Genomic DNA, 13,055 nt, shown 5'->3' with positions numbered 1-13,055 from the left:
AATAGCGTTAGTTAAGAAAGATTAACTAGTCCCTGTTTCTTTTTAAAAATAGTATGTTATATAGCATACTTTAGTATAATTATTTTTAGTAATAGTCTTAAAATAGAAATATTTTATAAGTGATGTTTAAATTAGAATTTTGGAGAAACACCTTCTTCTGCAACCCTAATTTTTACTAATTGGTTTTAATGTCAAGAAGGTTATATAATGGACATTGCAGTGGTACTTTTTAATTTAGTTGTAGAGCAACTAAAAACTGTAACATGAAGTATACATTTGACTCATCTTGGACTTTTATAATAATTGTAAGTGTTAGTCATCACTTTTTACATATGTCATGAATTGAGCCTTGAAATGCATATTTATCCCTTTGCCATTAGGAGTGATGATTGATTTTTTAAAATTACTTAAAACATTTTTAGTGCATTTTGAGTTGCCCTGATCTTAGGAATAAACAACTTGTCAGCTGAGTGGCAGGTAAAAAGTTGACTTAATGTCAGTGACTGAATATCAAATTCAGGCGCCTTCCTAATAGTTAAACACCTTTTAGGCCCATGGGATTTCCTGGTATCAAACAGTAACATAACTCCAGCTGTTGTATGCTCTTTTCTACTTCTCAGTTGCTTAATGGTGAGGACACACAGTAGGATGACAGATCTGGACATTTCATCGGCAGATAGTAAGCATAGGGCATTTCAGTGAACAAGTTAAGATTTCTACAGGACTTCTCAAAGCCTGTAGTACAATAGAAACTGTTATTTGCTGCAGTTGGGATCAATAGTTGGTTAACTTAAAAATTTAGTTAAAACAGAGAATCATAAAAATAGAATCAACCCCAAGCACTTTGTTTTAACTTATGTATTCATTTGCCAATCTTTTGCTCTGGACTAAAGGCTTTTCTTAGGCTATTTCTCTGGCAGGCACTGCACCCACTCATCTTGATGTCATTTTGGATACCAGGGCCTTAAAGACATCTGTGAAGCAATTTGATACCAATTTCATCTAGATTTTTATTAATTTTTCCCAACTTTTTTTCTTTTAATCTTGATAACACCTAATTTGACACCAGTTTTCTAGCGATCTGCCTTTATCATATTTTTCTAAGCCATCTAACCTTAGCTTTAACAGCACCAGCGACTTCTTGTCACAGTCACATTTCATCTGTATATAATTAAAATCACAAGCACTAGTGGCAGAAACGGGGCTGGGAACAGCACAGTGGTGGGCGTTGGACTGCAGTGAGCGGGACACTGGGAGGTGCTTGTTAACCGCGGACCCGCAGCAGCTGTGGACACCAGCCTATGTCACAGGTCACGGAAAGCGTCAGTAATCTGACCAAGTCACAGTTCCACTGGACCCCGTTCAGCTGTCTGCTGTTCGCACATGTGTATCATGAATCTCCAGGAGGGGCTTGAGTCTGTGTTTTCCCAACTTAATTTTTCCAGAACCCCCCCTTTTTTTTTTAAGAAGATGTTGGGGGTAGGAGTTTATTAATTAATTTATTTATTTTTGCTGTGTTGGGTCTTCATTTCTGTGTGAGGGCTTTCTCTAGTTGTGGCCAGCAGGGGCCACTCTTCATCGCGGTGCACGGACCTCTCACTATCGCGGCCTCTCTTGTTGCGGAGCACAGGCTCCAGACGCGCAGGCTCAGTAGTTGTGGCTCACGGGCCTAGTTGCTCCGCGGCATGTGGGATCCTCCCAGACCAGGGCTCGAACCCGGGTCCCCTGCATTAGCAGGCAGATTCTCAACCACTGCACCACCAGGGAAGCCCCCGGAACCCTTTTGTGTTCCACAGGGCAGAGTTTGAGAAACACTGACTTGCAGCCACTTTCTTCTTCACACAGCTTTCTGTTGGTCTCATGATGAAGTTTCTCTTTGTCCTGTAGGCTCCTGGGGAAACAGACAGGGCTGACTCCTGACACTCCGTACCTGGACCCCTGCCTCCCCCTGGACATTAAAGATGAAATCCAGCAGAATGGACAGACACTGTACCTGCGGGGGACGGGAGACTTTGACCTGTGCCGAGAGACCATCCAGCCTTTCATGAACAAAACAAACGAGACGCAGACCTCCCTCAATGGGGTCTACCAGCCCCCGATTCACTTCCAGAACAGTGAATTCTACGGCTTTTCCGAATTCTACTACTGTACTGAGGATGTGCTACGGATGGGGGGAGACTACAGCGCTGCCGCATTCACGAGAGCTGCGAAGGTAACCGCCCAGGAAGCCAGGGTCGACGGCGACAGGCCCAAGTCCAGAGCAGGGCAAGGGGGAGGGCGAAGGCTGTGTGTGCAGCACCTCGGCAGCCCTGCTCCCTTGGTTGGGCCAGAGGAATAGGCACAGCAGAAGCAGAAAGTCCCCTGTGAGACTGCGCTGGCCCTCAGTGGCTCCCAGAGGACAGTCTTTTACGTGTAATAGTGTAATTCTGATCTGACAGTTCCTCGCAGCTTCCGACCCTTTGTCTTCAGGACCCCTTTTCTCCTGTTCTCCCTGCCTTCCTGGCCCTTTCCTGGGCTCTCAGCCTTGGTGACCCCGGACGTCCTCCCTTGGTCCTTCGACCTCCAGGTTCTTGGACGGTGTCGTCCATGTTCGTGGTTCGCCGCTGCCTCTCAGGAGGAGGCTCTGCATCTGCCTGCCCAGCGCCTGCTAGATTTCACGACTGCAGACAACCCCCCTTTCTCCCCATTCTCTTCTGCTCTGTTGTCTCGGTCATGGCATTACTCAACCATCTAGTTCCCCTCCCCCAAACCCAGGAGTTACAGACTTCTGCCTGTCACTCATCCATCCCTCACCGTACACCCCATCAGAGCAGTCATCAAGCATGTTACTGTATGTCATACATTTTCTCAGAGCCCTGCTCTCCCTACTTTCTGTCCTACCCTCGCTGTCCTAGTCCTGGCCACTCTCTGTCGCCCGCACTATGCAGGGGCCTCCCCGTGGTCCTCCTGCATCTGGTCCCCCCTCTGGAGTTCATCCTCCACACCACTCCCAAGTGTTCTGTCTGAAACCCAAGTGCAGCCACCTGCTCTCCTAGTGAAAGTCTTCAGTGGCTTTCTCTTGCTTCCAGGATGAATTTCAAATACTTCAGTGTTTCCTTCCCACCCTGTTGCCTCATCTCCCCACCTAGCACTTGATACTCTAATCGTGTCAGGCATCTGTTTGTTGCCCTCCCATCTGTTCTCCCTCCCATCTTGTCTTCGTCCGTCGTGTTTCCTCTGCCTGACATGCATCCTCACCCTCTCACCCCAGGCTGAGTGCCATTCTCTGTATCCCCTGTTGTGACTTTCACTGCCCCTGTGAGCCTCAATGTCTTCATCCTTTAAATAGGGGTTAGAATAGCAGCTATGCCAAGGAGTTGTTTGAAGCATTACATTTAGAAAAGGTGCCAGCACTGGGTTCAGTAAATGTTAGTTGTTAATATAAACATTACAAATAACTTCAGGAAAAGGTGGCACCTCTTTCCCTTCTCTTGAAGACAAAGCCTTTCGTAATCATCTTTGTGTTCCCAGAACCTTGCACCATATAGCCACAGACACAGGTTTTCAGTCCGACCTGGCGGAAGGACTGCTTCACTTTTCCAAAAGTCTGTGCCTGTCACATGCGGTCACTGGGGGGAGAAACTTAGCAGCTTTGAAGAGGTCGGTTGTGGGCAGTGAGATTCTCTTTAACAATAACTTTGGCTGAATTTTAAGACAAAGAACAAGCGTTGTCTCAGCTCATCAGTAAACATTCACAGAGTGTTTGTGTGTCTCGTCCTCATGGGTCACAGACACAAGCTTGTGTCTCCTAATTGGAAGGATATGTTTGTTATGAATATGAATTTGGTAAAAACTTTTGAAATGAAAAACATTTAATAAACCTTTCCTAGTGATTTATTTGGGGTGAAATTTCTTTCAGGATTATTGTGCAACAAAGTGGTCGATCTTGCGGGAGCGCTTTGACCGAGGACTGTATGCTTCTCACGCCGACCTCCACAGGCTCAAGTAAGTCATAGACAGCTGGGCCCAGGGTGTGTTGAAGAAACTCTGTGTCCATTCTTGGCCACACCATGGCCCCAGTCTACCTTCTTGTCCTCACCAGTCCCTACTCCTCCTCATCCCCTCCAGGCTCCTTTCAGATGAACGGCAAATACTCGTGCTCAAACGTGTCTTGCAGTTTGGGGCTCAGTTTTGCTCTTCCGTCCACCTGGAACTCCCCTGTGCATCCTCTCCTCGTTGATGTCCTGCCCAGACATCAGAGGTCAGATGCTGTCCCTTCCAAGTCTTCCTCTGTCCACTTAGCTAGGCTCCATCCCTCTCTGCGAGTCTCCAGAGCACTCGTTATGTCCCTCTTGTGGCGTTTACCATGTTCTGTTTTTATAGTTATTTGTAGCTTTTTAAAAATCCTCTTTCATTGTAAGTCATTTAAGCACATTGGCTATCTTATTATTTATTTTGATGTCTTATTACTTGCTTAGCCCAGTGCTTTGCAGAAAGCAACCCTCTGATAAATGTTTAGAATCATAGGGCTTCCCTGGTGGCGCAGTGGTTGAGAGTCCGCCTGCCGATGCAGGGGACACGGGTTCGTGCTCCGGTCCGGGAAGATCCCACATGCCACGGAGCGGCTGGGTCCGTGAGCCATGGCCACTGAGCCTGCACGTCCGGAGCCTGTGCTCCGCGGTGGGAGAGGCCACAACAGTGAGAGGCCCGCGTACCGCAAAAAATATATATATATATATTTAGAATCATAGATTATCAGAGCTGAAAAGGACCTGCCTATCTTGTCATTTTATAATAAAGAAACTGAGGTCCAGAGAAGGTGGAACTTGCTCAGTATTTATTCAGAACTGAATTGAGTAAGTGATGCAAGGCCTGAGGGAAAAAATCTCCCGCGGCCACGTATTAAATTACACGGAGACCAAGCTTCATGAGCAGATTGATTTTAACAGGTGAGTGGTGTGGGACAGAGGGCGTAAAGCAAGCACATCAGCTGGAGATGCGTGCGGATGGTTTCGCCCTCAGAGCGCAGGCCTCGTGAAGCCTGTGAAGCCTGTGCACCCCCGCTGATCACAGAGGGCAAGGCCGGCTCCGCGAACGTGCTTCTGGACCCACCCAGTGACTCCGTCCCACTCCCACGTTTGTGCTATTTGTAGGTATCAGTGCTTCAAATCCGCCTGGATGTTTGAGGTGTTCCACAGGGGCTTCTCGTTTCCTGTCAACTACAGAAACTTAAAGACGGCTTTGCAAGTTTACGACAAGGAGGTTCAGTGGACCCTCGGAGCAATCCTCTACAGGACCCGCTTTTTACCCTTAAGGTATGGCTGCGAATTTGGTAATGAGAATCCAACAGCAGATGCTTCCCTGCATCCGAGGCGTCGTGGGCAGTGGGTGTGGTCGTTTGGGGCATTGTTAGCGCTGGCCGTGGGCAGAATGGGGGAGTCGGGGAGGTCTGACTTGGTCTCCCCCCTGGAGCCTCCTCCCTTCCCAGCCCACCATCCCAGCAAAGGCGCCACGAAAGTGCTTATTCTCAGCTGCGTGTTCCCTAGCCCCTGCACAGAAGGGTCCATTCCAGGGTCCTTAACCTTTATGACCTTGGACCCCTTCTCAAAATCTTGTTTTTAATGCATAACGTAAATACATAGGCTATAGAGGAAACCATTGTATTGCAGTACATTTATCAGAATATTACAGAAGACAAATTTGTGATACAGTGATATACGTTCTTCATTAGCACATTAAATAGCAAGACCTGGCAGCAGAATTCGTACTTCCTGTAAGTTCAGTGTGATGATGCCTGTTGATGATATTTTGAGGCATCTGCAAAACACCACAGTGTGATGTAAAAGATCTGTGAGTTTCTCTAGGAACAGATCTGCTGATACTATAGTAGCAATGGTTTTCTGTCTGCATTCACGTTCAGTGAAAATACTGCATTCCAACCAGAGATTGGTAAAATAAAGATGCGCCTTTTTTCCCACTCAAGTTCACAGACTTAGCTGTCAGTTGACCCCCCCCCCATAAGAACCCTGGTTCACTAACAAATGAGATACTGGCTGTTTTTGTTTTTGTTTTTTCCCTTCATTTAATTAAGCATCTCCCAGCAGCACATTTAGCTGGGTTAACTGCAAAACTTGTGAGTAGTGGGTGTTACTGATCATAAACATGTGGTTTGATTCCACATTAGCTTCTGTGTATTAGTGAAACACTCACAGTTGTAACTTTCTCTGATTTTTGTTACCCAAATTATAATGCTGGTAACAGCTACAGGCTTAAGAATACCCTTTCACATGTTATCGTGTTCATACTTACAACTACCCTCTGCTGGGCCACATTATCCTACATTTTAGAGGAGGGAAACTGAGTCTGGGAGACTGAGGTTACAGCTTCTGTCTGCAGAGCTGAGTCCTAAACCAGGTCCCTCCCACCCACGCTGCGCATCAATACATCACACTTCCCGCCTGCCTAGTTCTCACGTTTGTTCTTGTTCCCGTGTGGGCAGAGATATCCAACAGGAGACCTTCCGGGCCAGCCACGCACACTGGCGGGGCTTCTCCTTTGTGTACAATCACTACCTGTTCTCGGGCTGCTTCCTGGTAGTCCTGCTCGCCATCGTCCTCTACCTGCTGCGGCTGCGGCGCATCCACAGGCGGGCCCCGCGCAGTGGCTCAGCCACCACCGTCTGGCTGGAGGACGGCCTTCCGTCCCAGAAGATCGCTAGTACCTTGTGAGCCGGAGTTCGAGCCCCAGAAAGACTCTAAAGGAAAAGCCATTTTTGCCTCAGGGTTTCTCCTCTTCATTCTCATTTGTTTTGTTTTTCCTTTCCCTTTTTGTTCCTTGAAACAAAACCAAAATCCACCGTTCGTAAACTCTGCTGTCCTAGAAGCATTGCATTTAGCCGTTCAGTGTCCAGCTTTAAGTTGCAGAATAGGGAAAAGGGAACATCACTTCATTTTTGCTGCATAGGATATCTGCCAAAAATTACTAAGATTTTTGGTTGTTCTCTAAGGTATATTTGATTTTAAACAGATGCACTTTAATATTGGAGGCAAACGGCAGGCTTTTCTCTGTCAGGGGAGGTGGGACCGAGGGGTGACGCTTTCACAGAACCAGAACACATACCAACTGGACCGATCATCCCCTTTTTCTCTGTCTTGAAAGCGCTAACCTAAAGAGGGAGATGTTTAGTTTTATTTATCGTTCAGGGCTGTTGCTGTTTGTTTTCTTTGCAGGTTAAAAAAATCAAAACTGTTTATATCCAAAATAGAGAGGTACAGGCACCAAGAGGTAACAGTTTTTAAAATTGATAGTGAAGAGACCTGAAAAATGCGAAATGATGACCAGAGCGCTGTGTGTGTGTGAGGGTGAGAGTGTGTGTCTGTAAGGGTGAGAGTGGTGTGTGTGAGAGTGAGAGTGTGTGCGCGCGCGCATGTGTATGAAACCACTGATGGGAAAGAGTGAGGGAGTGCGGTGTTCTCCCTTTTCAAAGCACACACTTCAGAATGCAGTGTTTCATTTCATGTAGAACAATCATTCCCCGTTACCGTCACTACTTCTGACCACAGGTAGTTACTTTCTTCATGCCACCTTTCAGCGGCCTTAGAACACTACGTCTTTGAGTTGGAAAATTCATAGTTCACTAGTTTCGGTGTCGTTAGAACTGGAGCTGGTGCTTGTCAACAGGCACGTCCGTATTTCTCAGTAGCTCGTTTGTGCTTGTTTAATTGTGCTCCGGTTTCTTCCATCTTCAAGTTGGTACCCCCCTGCCCTCGTACTTCAGAGACCTAGCTTGACTGTCGCGGTTGAGGCTGTGCTGGCAGGGCCACTGTAAATCCAAATGAAGTGAAGAACTGAACACAAGAAATCGACTCACAGTTTGAAGAAAACGCGTTTGACATTTTAAACAAAAACCTAAAAAGGACAACTGGATTGCCGTGTATGAGATTAGTGGGTTTTCACCTATTGGTTTAGTTTAGAAGCTTTGGGAATTCTCATGCATAGTTTTTTAGGCGATGTTCTTTGTGTGTGTGTGTGTGTGTGTGTGCACACAAGCTATTTCTTAACTCCAGAACAGCTAAATTCGTCTAGTTGGTAACAAATGTATATTTCCAGAATCATCAACTGCTTTTTTAAAAAATCAATGATGAGAGAAAGAATTCAGGTTCTGAAGCCCTTATTTAATTTAGAAAAAATTTTTAGATTTTCATCTCGTCTATTAATTACTTAAAAACGTGGCATACAAGTATATTGATGACTTAAAAGATTATGAACTTATGAAAGAAATGCAAATCCTGTGATTCTGCTCTTCAAAGTGAATATTCTAACAACACACAAATTATTGGTAGAAAGTTTGCCTCTCAAATATAAAGAAGGTTAGAGGAGCTGTATGGGTTTAACATCTGATGTGTAGAGAGAGTTGTTTCAGAGAGGATGGAGACAGATGTCTCTCGAAAAATCCAGCTTCTGAAATGCTGGTCTCCAGCTATTTAAATGCTTAGTCCCTGGTAAATACTGTTCCTTTTCAAGACGCAGCCACACACGAGCTGTGTTATGGGTACCCCAGGGGCGTAGTGAGCTGGCGTGCTTCTCCTTGACTTCTTAAAGAAGGTTTGCCCTGTGGACTGTGGGTGGCATTAGTGGTGAAGAAGAAGTAAGTTTACGTGTTAGCTTTTCTGCCACCAGCCATTTGGAGTAGTAAGGCCCTAACCTGCAGAATGAAAATTTTCCAATGCCTAGAATATGTGATTTGGCCTTTCAAATCAAGGCAAGGATAAGCTAGCATAGGCACAGATCTAAATAGGCCTAAATTAAGACCTCCTACGATAAATAGCCACTTTGTAAATAAAGGGTGCTAACCTGGCCCAGCTCTGTACCATTTGGGGAGCGCAGTAGAGACCAGCATGGAGGATCCAAGCCTGAGCATCCATCTGCAGGGACCTAACTAACTCTCCAAAGGAAGTCCCCAAATTAGGGTTCCAAGGCCCAGCGGCCTTATACTTTGCACAGTTCGGTGCCGTGTCCCCTGCCAAAGAACTCCCGGAGCAGGCCTGGCAAACTTGCCCACAGAGAAAATCTAGGAGACCCTTGAGCTAAGAATGGTTTTTCAATTTTTAAAGGGTCATTAAAGAAAAAAAAGTGACGGATACACAACAGAGACTGCATGTGGCCTGTAGAGCCTCAAATATTTACTAAGTGTCCCTTTACAGAAGACATCTGCTGACCCTGCGTGGAGAGTCCCGTTCAAGAACAGATACACAGCCACATCCTCTTCATTCAGGAAGGTAGTTACCACCCATGAGCACAAAAAGAGGGGCAAGAGAAGTGACCAAACTTCAATCCCAAAATAGTTGTTTATGCTCCAGAATTTCACTTATCTTTTCCTCTAGATTCTTTTCAAGATCGGTTTTCTAGTAAACCAAGTAGCATACTCCTTCCCCCCGCCCAAATTTAAAACGTGCTGTTCAGGAGGGCTCGCAGTGTTGTGTTGAGATCTCTGCAGTCATGAGAAGGGCTCAGTAGCTTCTCCCCACCCAGCACCAGGGACGAGAAGACGGCCAGGAACTTTCTCTCAGCGATGCAGGCGCAGGCTGGGGTGAGAGGCAAGCACCGGAGGGGGCTTAACTCAGGAAGCAAAGAATATCAGTTAAGGGCTGGCCAAGAAGGCAGTAAACTCTGAACACTTTTAGCAACAGAAAGCAAGAGAAACTGGACCGGTGGGAACTTGCTAAAAGCCTCGCAGAGAACAATGTTACGTGTTAACTCTTGGTGGAAAGACTCCTCCAGTAAACGCTTCTGTTCCATCGTCATATCTGTGCTGCTGCTTTCTGAACCTCCAGAGGATGTTCTCGAAGATTTTACAGTCCACTTAAAAGTACAAACAGACTGATTTGTACCAGTGGTTTCTGCCCATTTTCACCCTAAACTGCTGGCTTTCTGCAGCACTCCCCACCTCGGGGGCTGGGCAGACGCTTGCTCTCCCGGCATCACAGCTGTGCACCCAGGAGGGCAAGCTCTAGATTACCCAGTGTTTAAATTTGAAACTCAGGCCTACATAGGATACTTTTCCTTCTGAGAAGCCTGCACCGCTTAGCAAGAAACTCCAAGAGGCAAATGTGTTTTCCAAGCTTTTAAAAAAAATCAGCTTTAGAATTTTGTGTGGTAACGTGCAATGCAGCAAAACTACCTATGAGTAAATTATTTAGTTATTTATTTCTATTTCAGGGTTTTGTTTTTTATGATTTTTATTGATTTTCCCCTTCCGTAATGAATGATGTGACCAACCAAGGAGAATTCTTTGTTCTGTTACTAAGATTATATTTTACGTTTAGGAATTGTACAAACTAAGGGAGCATCTTTAAATGTTTTTTATTTAAATGATGTTTTCCATTCAAAGAAGAATTATCTTCGGGAGATGGTTGTGGTGTCTATCACTTTCTGTATTTGGCAACCTCACATTGCCACCCTCCACACGGATGAGTGTCGAGAATAAAAAGTTCATTCGGTGGCCCACAGACTGTGTGAGCTTGCTTTCTTGGGATTTAAAGAGATTTTTCTCTGATGTTTGAATCAAGTTATCTGTTAGAATGCTTAGTTGAACTTGAATCTACATTCAGTAAAATAAATTGTCTGAGTCTGACTGCGCACTCCATGCCTTTGCTGTATCTGGCGTGCGTGTAGTGAAGCTCTGCTGTGTGCGGGTTTCCCTGTGTGCAGGGAAACCAAGCATTTCACAAGGAGAAATATATACCATGGTGTAATAGCAACCCCTTTGTCAACAATAAAGGCCATCCTGAGACTAAGGTTTTTAAGGTTATCATTTTAAAGTACCCGTTAACTATATATATACGTACAAGGAAAAGAAATTATCCAACCTTATGTATTTTGTCTTATAAATAGTAAAGTCATTGCTGCCAGTTTTGCAATTAGATCCAAGCTTACAGCCGTTGGCTTATTTCTAGAGAAACCTGAATCCCGTTGTTCACGTTGCTAACAACTGTTAGGCGCTGCCCCTCTTCCTCAGCCATTTGAGAAAATATAAATAGAGCTTTTCCTGCAGGAGGAAGGGCCTGAGCCATCACCTGAAAATAGACGATAGAGACAGATGGAAAGGGAAGGGGACTGGCTGTGAAGAGCAACAAAAATAGGGGCTTCCCTGGTGGCGCAGTGGTTGGGAGTCTGCCTGCCGATGCAGGGGACACGGGTTCGTGCCCCGGTCCGGGAAGATCCCGCATGCCGTGGAGCGGCTGGGCCCATGAGCCATGGCCGCTGAGCCTGCGCGTCTGGAGCCTGTGCTCCGCAACGGGAGAGGCCACAGCAGTGAGGGGCCCGCGTACCGCACACAAAAAAAAAAAAAAAAAAAAAAAAGAATAACAAAAATAAAAGCAGGGAAGGCTCGGGGGAGGCAGAACCAAATGGGAATGTGGGCATATGGTGAGCACAGGAGTGCGGAGCCCCAGCCTGTGACCACGGAAAGGAAAGCATAATAATGTTAAAAGAAAACCTGCTTAAATAATTTTTGAGGCAATGCAATAAATATAGGCCTCTGTGTCTAAGGGCAAATACATTAACATATACCAAAGGCATCTAAAGATGTCTACATTTTATTCCATTTCTTAGGGAAGAAGTGAAGTACGTGCTTCCAGTGGTTGCCCCTGTTAACAGATCTGCAAGGCAGCAGTTCTGGGTTTTGGTTTGTTTTTCATCTGTTTCCATTTGCCCCATGAGTCTGGAATGCACAAGTGGATTTTTTTTTTTTTTTCTCCTGAGATCCCGAAATGCTAATAGTTTGCACAGAGGGGTTTGCGGTGCTCTCACTGGCCTGGGAGCAGGGAAGTGAACGTCATCTCTGTCCAAGACACACTGTCTTCTTACGGAAAGTCATCAAAGACACAGGAGCACCCTTTGCAAAGCCCAACGTGCAGATTGGGGATTTGCCTGGAGCTGAGCGTCCCACCCGAGGAAACGCTACACCCCGAAGGGTCCTCCCAGCCCCATCTCATCTGGGAGCCTGATGGCCTCAGCCTGTGATCTGCTGCCTCTTAACAAAGGAGCGTTGATTGATGTGTTGCGTTTTCCTTTGTCCTCAGCAAGCTTAGCGCCCCCTCCTGCCTTCTGTTAAAGCTTCCATTGAGGCTGAAGAGCCTGCTTGGCCTTCCGTCTCCGCCATCACCCTTGATCCTGTTTGGCAGGTGGATTGCATCTGGGCTCCAGACTTCACGGCCACTTAACCATTTCTGTCAACAGCCCCGTTGTGTGTCAGAGACCCAAACAAGAAGCCCCAACAAGAAAGGCCGGCCTTAAGATTTCCACCCTGAGAAAACTGCTGAAAGCTGCTCACAGAACGTGGTGGTGATGAGCACAGAAGACGGGCTTCTTGTATAAACACAGAAACTCAAGGGAGGGAAAAGGAGATTTTTTTTTTTCTCCTGAAAAAAGGAGAAGGGGGAAAAGTTGGTCTGTGGCCAGGTCACCGGAAGACAGAGTGCATTCCTAATTCCCAGTGTGGGACGTACTCTTTCACTGTATTATTTCTGTAAAAGTCCCAGGCTGGTTCTCGCTGTCCCCCCAGGTTTATACTTGGTAATTTTGATACCACCTTCCACCCTTTTCGTGATAATCAGAGTTTGAAGTGGGCCATTTGGGAAGGATTAATCATCCTCTTCTTGCCTGTGATTGCACATGACTTTAAACTCCAGGAACCAGACTCAGCACTTTCTCCTCCTAAAAGTCCATCTTCTCCACCTGGCACAAGCTTGATTTATTACCTAGATTTTAGATTCAAAAAGATTGAGACACTTCAACGTTCAGTGGGCTCCACTCAGCCTTGTAAAGTTCTTTATTTGGGTCATGGCAGCAAAACAGAATTTTCTGGAAGTTCCTGGCCGTTCTCCATAACGTTCAAATTACATTTTAAAATCCTCTTCAACCTTCTGTGGCCCTGTTGTCCATCGGTCTGTCTGTTCCATCCCTGAATCCCCTTGAACATGGATCATGACATTTATAACTAATCCAACAAAGAAAACACCACGTAGCACACAGTGTTTCATAAATATCTATAGTCTAATTTAAAAAGCTAGTTG

At 45.9% G+C, this 13,055-nt stretch overlaps 1 protein-coding gene across 5 annotated transcripts in view; it reads left to right on the top strand.

The window, feature by feature from the left end:
• The window catches only part of ENTPD4 (ectonucleoside triphosphate diphosphohydrolase 4), a 40,596-nt gene extending 30,109 nt beyond the window's left edge, over positions 1–10,487 (top strand). For all 5 annotated transcript variants that reach the window (XM_082624827.1, XM_082624828.1, XM_082624829.1 and 2 more), the window contains 4 exons: positions 1,888–2,212; positions 3,899–3,984; positions 5,133–5,294; positions 6,479–10,487. In XM_082624827.1, the coding sequence (XP_082480953.1) occupies positions 1,888–2,212; positions 3,899–3,984; positions 5,133–5,294; positions 6,479–6,707 (802 nt within the window). In that variant the 3' untranslated portion in view covers positions 6,708–10,487. The remainder of the gene's footprint in view (positions 1–1,887; positions 2,213–3,898; positions 3,985–5,132; positions 5,295–6,478) is intronic.
• Positions 10,488–13,055: the final 2,568 nt, after the last annotated feature.

Source organism: Mesoplodon mirus, assembly GCF_964341445.2.
Source record: "Mesoplodon mirus genome assembly, chromosome: 1".
Classification (NCBI taxonomy): Eukaryota; Metazoa; Chordata; class Mammalia; order Artiodactyla; family Ziphiidae; genus Mesoplodon; species Mesoplodon mirus.
Note: the sequence above shows the minus strand (reverse complement) of the source record. Positions and strands in the feature narration are given on the sequence as shown.